Raw genomic sequence first — 7,187 nt, 5'->3', positions numbered from 1 at the left:
TTCGCCTTTTGTACTACTTTGAGATTTGTCATTCCGCTCCATAGGCTGAATGACTGTAATCAATGGAATCCCTCATGCATGCTACCAACAGCTTGAATGGAGGAATCTCCCCTGCCAGGTATCGTTTTCTGACAGCTGCTGCACCCACGGCTGCCTAAACACCCGAATTGCATGCGATTGGCTGCAATCAGTGACCGAGAATTTTCCATTCAAATTTTTTGATTTTCAGATTGAAGTCCTTTGACCCGGATGGTGCCAACGTCTGTGTATGGCCAGCATTAATCTCTTACAGTTCAAATATATCATACAAGTCTGACTGGGGAGAAACCATTCATTCTGTCTGAGATTCTCTCCGTAGTTGCTGTTGATCAGAAAGGCTGTGTGATTGCCTGGAAATACAGACAGCCCCTCCAAAGAAGAACGTACAAATCTGGATAATGGAAATTTTGGTACAGCGAGAATGTAAACATGTGAAAGTCCTAATAAAAAGATATCCCACAAAAATTGAATCCCCAGTGATAAGCCCCGCCCCTGCTTATAAACACCCTCACAGTATCCTTTTTTTAGATTGGCAAAAAAGAGTCCCAGGGATACCTTCTCTCCAAATTACTACTTTATTACTTGACCTACTAACATTCAAGCCATTAGAACGTCAGTTACCATCCCTGATCGTATATCCCGGTTCATGCCTAGCGCGTCTCCAATGTGCTTTCGGGGCTGCAGAGAGCATGGCATTTTACTCCACATTTGGTGGACTTGCCCCAACGTGATATGCTTTTGGACCCAGGTGAAAGCTATGATTAGAGCTGTACTGATAATACCCCTGGCCGTAGTCCATGGGAGGCTTTGCTATATAACCTATCATGGTTCTGTTGAGGAACCAGAGGAGATTTGTGGAATTTGTTTTCCTGGCGGCTCTCCAGACATTGGCCAAGGCCTGGCGGCAACAGTTTCTCCACCTAGCTGAGGTTAAACAACGTCTCATGGGGACCATGGTGCATGAGAAGCTCACCTCTATTCTGAATGATGCAAATGCTAAATTTGTGAGGGTTTGGGAACCTTGGATCGCTTATAATGCCAATTTGAACCTGGACCGCGCTTTACTCTCGACATGATGGGAGTTCATGCAGCCTCCCAGATGCGGACATGTGGATGTATCCTGGGGGACCCCCTTTTCTCTTCTTCTTTTTTTTTTTTTTTTTTTTTGTTCTGTTCTTTCTCCATTTTCGGGCTCCTTCAGTCCTGTTTGCTGTGACAAGTGCCGCTTAGGTCATCTCTTCCCCCGGAAGAGGGAAGAGATTGTGGATTGTATTTGTTACACAGGAGGTAAAGCCCCCGTTTAGTAGGGCTGTTCTCTTGTCATATGCTTTCCCATGCCCTGTATAGCCACTCCATCAGTTCTATTTGTGCCAGTGACCTCTTTATTCTGATTCGCCTCCGATATCTTTGGCCTACTTGTCTACTCCTTTTTCGCCTTCTTATTTGTTCTCTTTTTGTACTATTTTTTTTTTTTTTTTTCTTGCATTGTTATGCTGTTCAATATTCTTGAAATACCTCAATAAACAGTTACCTTTTTTTTTAAATGAGTTCCGAAGCCTAGGATTGTATCTTTTTTATCCCAGTTTAGCATTATCCTCTAATGTTCCAGCTTTAAATCTGTTTTAACAGTGTAGAGCAGACGCTTCACAGACCTCCGTATGAAGAAGTGAGAATTGAGGACCTCTCAATAAGTCTTCCCTCACTATCAGAAGTCCAAGCGGCCTACACTCGCTTTAAACAGCTGTTCCTTATCGGTAAGAATGAAAGCGGTAATATGGTGATGTGTCATTTTTATTATAAAGTAAAATGTTTTGCATGATGACAAGGTGTTAACTCAACTCTTACCTTTTTGGAAGGACCATCCCTAACATAATAGACAAAACCCAAAATGTATTAAAAATGGGACCTCCCAAGATATATTATAAACAAGAAATACAATTGCATAAAATATACTGCTTTATTTTGACATATTAAGAACATATCCTTAAAAAATCGTCTTTACCACTTCAGCCCCGGAAGGTTTTACCCTCTTCCTGATAAGGCCATTTTTGCGATACGGCACTGCGTCGATTTAACTGTTGCGCGGTCGTGCGACGCTGTACCCAAATAAAATTTCTTTTTTTTTCCCTACAATTCGAGCTTTCTTTTGGTGGTATTTGATCACCTCTGCAATTTTATTTTTGTGCTATAAACAAAAAAAGCAACAATTTTTGGAAATTTTTTTTTTTTTAACTTTCTGCTATAATGCATATCCAAATAAAATATATAAACATTTTTGTACAAATTTAGGACAATATGTATTCTTTTACAAATATTTGGTTAAAAAAAAAAAATCGCAATACGCGTATACCCTGCAACATTATGGCAGACAAATTTGACCCTAAGTGACACTTTTTGGGGACCAGTGACACTAATACAGGGATCAGTGCTAAAAAAAAGCATTGATCCCTGTATAAATGACCCTGGAAGGGAAGGGGTTAACACTAGTGGTGATCAAGGGGTTAAGTGTGTCCTAGGGAGGTGCTTTCTAACTGAATGGGGGACAGATGCACTGCAGGAAAGCTGAGATCATGTTTCAGCTTAGCTGAAACGCTAGATCTCGCTTTCCCTCACTGACAGATCAGTGGTGTGCCGTGTTTACATCAGCACACCGATGATCTGTGTCTCCACTGAACGATCGGCGGGTCACTGATTGGCTCCTGCTGTGTCCAGTCCCCAGAAACCCCCTGCGCAAAAACGCGTACATAATTTTGCGCAGCTGGGCCACCCTGCCGTAGTATATGTATGGTGGGCGGTCCAGAAGCAGTTAATAAAAAAACATTTAAACCAGCCACCCAGTGTTACAATACAAATGGCCTTGAAATCAATTTATAAGGGTTGACATATATTGAAATTATTTATTTTATTGTTGTTATTATTATTACTATTATTATTATTATTATTATTATTATATATTGATATAACAGTGCTTTAAACATACATATAAGGAATCTTTATTATTATCACGTTGTACAAAAATCTCCAACATACAAAATGGTATATGGTATAACAAAGTGAGGTAGAAAATACATTATGCAGGGTGATTAGCCTTGCTGCCTAGGGGCCCCCTGCAGCTTGAGAACACTGCTGGAGCCAGGGATAAGGTAAGTATGACAACTTATCCATCCACACCTGGGCTACATGAGCATTTAACCCTTGCAGTGTGGGAGGGGCCTCACTGCTAGGGTAGAGTTTGTCTCATTCCCAGAGTTTAGCTTTAAAGTGCACCTGTCCACAAACCAATTAAGGTATTTATATATTCCTAACCAGCTTTAAAACAAACCATCCCTGACCTCTCTAGCCGCTTTTAATGTGAAGTTATTTATCTGCCTGGGGATGAGCTTTAAACGAGAAATAAAGCCAAAGCTCATTTGGCTGTACTTCTCCTATGGATCACAGGAGTGCAGACCGTTCTGCACTCCTGTGACCCGTTTTCAGTAGACAGTGGGGGGCTGGAGTCTGCTGACGTCACAGAGCCGGTCCAGGCTCAGGCAAGAACGTGACCATGGAGTCAGGATCCGCCCACATGCCTGGACCGGCACCTGGCTCAGCCCCTCATCGAGCCCCTGAGAGCCTGTAATTTTTGCTATAAAATTTGTTAATACCCCAAACATTATTTATATTTATTTACTGTTGTCTTACACTTTTTTGAGTTAAAAAAAACATATTTGCGCTTGTAAGACCGCTGCGCAAATACGGTGTGACATAAAGTATTGCAATGACCACCATTTTATTCTCTAGGGTTTCTGAAAAAAAAATATATAATGTTTGGGGGTTCTATTTTTATTTTATTTTTTTCTTATTTCAGGTACTTGTATAGCGCCGTCATTTTATGCAGCGCTTTTACATATACATTGTACATTCACATCAGTCCCTACCCTCAAGGAGCTTACAATCTAAGGTCCCTAACTCACATTCATACATGCACATACTAGGGAAAATTTAGACAGGAGCCAATTAACCTCCCAGCATGTCTTTGGAGTGTGGGAGGAAACCGGAGTACCCGGAGGAAACTCACGAAGGCACAGGGAGAACATGCAAACTCCAGGCAGGTAGTGTCGTGGTTGGGATTCGAACCAGCTACCCTTCTTACTGTTAGGCGAAAGTGCTATCCACTACACCACTGTGCTGCCACCTAACTGGGTTTCTAAGTAATTTTCTAGCAGAAAAAAATGAAAAAAAAGCCTTGTTTACATGGGGCCAGAACTGAAAGTGATATCATGGAGGGGGGAGGGGGGGGAAGTCGGCAACCCCTTTCGCCGCTTCTAAAAGTGATATCAGAAAGACCCGTCTCTGAGGGGAAAAATACCGGGGTTATGGCATCTAACTGGTGCTGTAACCCCGGTATTAAACGTCATTCATGATGCATTTTCACAGTTAGGTGGCCGGCAAGTGGATGGTGAATAATAACCCACAGAACAATCTGTACTGCATACTGTGTTACACTTTTACTTATGTCATTTTCAGTATTCATGTGGGAAACTCTTCTGACTTTGTCCTTATTTACTTGTTTTACCTTTTTGTAGAAAACTCCACTGACTTCTGGGACACAGACTCCAAGTGGTTTTCATTGCTGGACACCTCCAATTGGCTGGAAATAGTCAGGTGTGTAAGGCATCTATCTATCTATCTATCTATCTATCCCTTTACCTGGGTTGCTACACCTGGGGGTAAGGAAGTTCTGCCTGATTATGTGACCACTGTGATTGGGTGCTGGTTCCCAATCATTGGTACAAATGTGGGGCTATCTATGCCACCCATAGAAGCATATGTGTGGTGTGTGGGCACTGAAGCCCACCCTCTTTGCTGCCGTACATATGCGCTACATAGGCGGCAAGAGGTTATTTGTATACTGAGTGCAGTGTACAGTCCCATACCTCCCAACTTTTTGAGATGGGAATGAGGAACACCTATCGGCAAAAGTATGCAGGCATAGGACACACCCCTTGCCATGCCCCCTTAAAGGAGAATTGTACAAAAAAAAAAGATTGGTTAAACCCACAAGTGCATTTTTTTTTTTTTTTTAAGCACTATCATTCCTTATTACTGATTATATTGGCTTTTGGAATTTACAAATGCAGCAATTTAGAAATCAGATGAAAGGTTTAGTGCTGGAAAACACTTTTTGATAGATAAAAAGCGCATTTTATATAGATCTATATAGATCAGACCAAAATGAGGGACATTGCTCCAAATCGGGGACAGTCCCTCGAAATCGGGGACATTTGGGAGCTATGCAGGCCTGCGCGGACCTCACATTGCTGGAGGACAGCAGGCTCACTAATAAGGCCTCGTTCACATCAGGTGGGTTTATCTTTATTGCTCAGTGCTGGGTCGAACACAAAGACCTATTGTATGTAAAAATGCAATCAGCGCAAATATAAAATCTAAATCGTATGCCAGCTGAACACTATGCGGATATTCACAAAACCTAAGTAAGACAATAAAGTGCAGCGCAAAAAGAACCCAATTAATATAAAAATATGCATAAAAGTCTATAAATTCACTGAAATGAACCAAAGGACCCAGACAGCGATAGCAAGGAGCATCCATGTGTTTGAAAAAGAATCCAAAGACACAGGCAATGCGTGACGGTCCCTCCACCTCCAAAGTACTTGCTTCGCTCACCTTATTGAATGGACCCCTGAACTAACAGGAAGTTGACAGCGTGTGTCCCTTTTAAAGGGTAAAGTAAGGTTGGAGCAAGGCAGGTGTTCGGTCAGATTAGGGGACCCGTCAACTTGTAACGGAAGTGACCTAACGTCACGGCCATCTTGGTACACCCCATAGTAAGCCTAAAGTCTGAAGTCGCCAAGCGGACATCTTTTTACACCCATAGAAGTCTTGCATTTCACGCTCATTTTTACCACTAAACTGAGCTTATATCTGTGTCTTGGATTCTTTTTCAACACCTGGATGCTTCTTGCTATTGCTGTCTGGCTCCTTTGGTTCATTTCAATGAATTTTATGCATCTTTTTATATTCTGATTGGGTTCTCTTTGCGCTGCACTTTTTTATTATTGAACACAAAGACAAGAAACTCACTGGTGCATGTTACTTGAACAAAAACTCTGCTCCGGGGTTTCCAGAAGGCCGATTATTCTGTGTAGGTGCCACCATACTGTTGCTCTTACAGCATAGAGAAGATGAAGCCAAGCTGTAAATCACAGCCTGCACATCAAGGACGCCTCGGCACTGGTGACAGCTGTGTCACTGTTTACTGCGTCTGTCGGAGGAATACTTGGAGCTAGAGATGGGATTACCTGATGATTTTCAGATAAAGCTAAAATTTGCATACCAGTAATTGGACTCTTTCGAAACGATCGTATGGTAATCTGATGGTTGGTGCACAGCTTTCGAGAGCTGATCAAGACAGTACAAGACCACGCATGCTAAGAAATGAAAGAATACAATACAACACATTACTTCCAAAGTTGTATTCTGTCGTACGAGAAATTTTGTATGATTAGTAACCACCAATATTCTCATCGTGTTTATAAGGCTTTAGGCTGCGAATTGGATGTGGGTTTCACTCTGACATTGATCAAAAAAACCTTGCAGTCAGTCATGACACCTCCTGAAACATGTAAAAGGATAGAAATATTTGACAAAAAAAGTTAGCTGTGTGAATATATAACAAACATAGTGGGGCTTTCTCAAATTTGACTGCCTTAGGAAGAACATTACAAGTTCTGTGTGACCCATGTGGATGAAATTAAATGACCATTGTTTTATATATATATATATATATATATATATATATATATATATATATATATATATATATATATATATATATTTTTTTTTTTTTACCTCATTTCCAGAATAGATGCACCAGATTTATGTCCATGTGTAATCTCCCTTTTTTTTTTTTTTTTTTTCCCTATATTGGGAGCTTTAGTCGCCATCTTGATCTGTGATATACCAGTAAGGCTGCAGCTGTCATAATTGTAATGCATAGCAGGGTAGATTATTATTATTATTATACAGGATTTATATAGCCTCAACAGTTTACGCAGCGCTTTACAATATAAAAGGGGTAGATGCACAATGACTCCTGGTTTTGTTTATTTTTTGCTTTCTTTTGATACATTTTACATTTTGCTATT

General features: G+C 40.9%; 1 protein-coding gene across 1 annotated transcript in view; it reads left to right on the top strand.

The window, feature by feature from the left end:
• MTMR12 (myotubularin related protein 12) overlaps positions 1-7,187 on the top strand; it is a gene marked incomplete in the record, with an annotated part of 95,508 nt that overhangs the window by 68,222 nt on the left and 20,099 nt on the right. The window contains 2 exon segments of the mRNA XM_073620696.1: positions 1,669-1,793; positions 4,605-4,683. Coding sequence (XP_073476797.1) covers positions 1,669-1,793; positions 4,605-4,683 — 204 coding nt within the window.

The sequence above is a fragment of the Aquarana catesbeiana genome, linkage group LG01 (assembly GCF_042186555.1).
Source record: "Aquarana catesbeiana isolate 2022-GZ linkage group LG01, ASM4218655v1, whole genome shotgun sequence".
In the NCBI taxonomy this organism is placed as follows: domain Eukaryota; kingdom Metazoa; phylum Chordata; class Amphibia; order Anura; family Ranidae; genus Aquarana; species Aquarana catesbeiana.
Note: the sequence above shows the minus strand (reverse complement) of the source record. Positions and strands in the feature narration are given on the sequence as shown.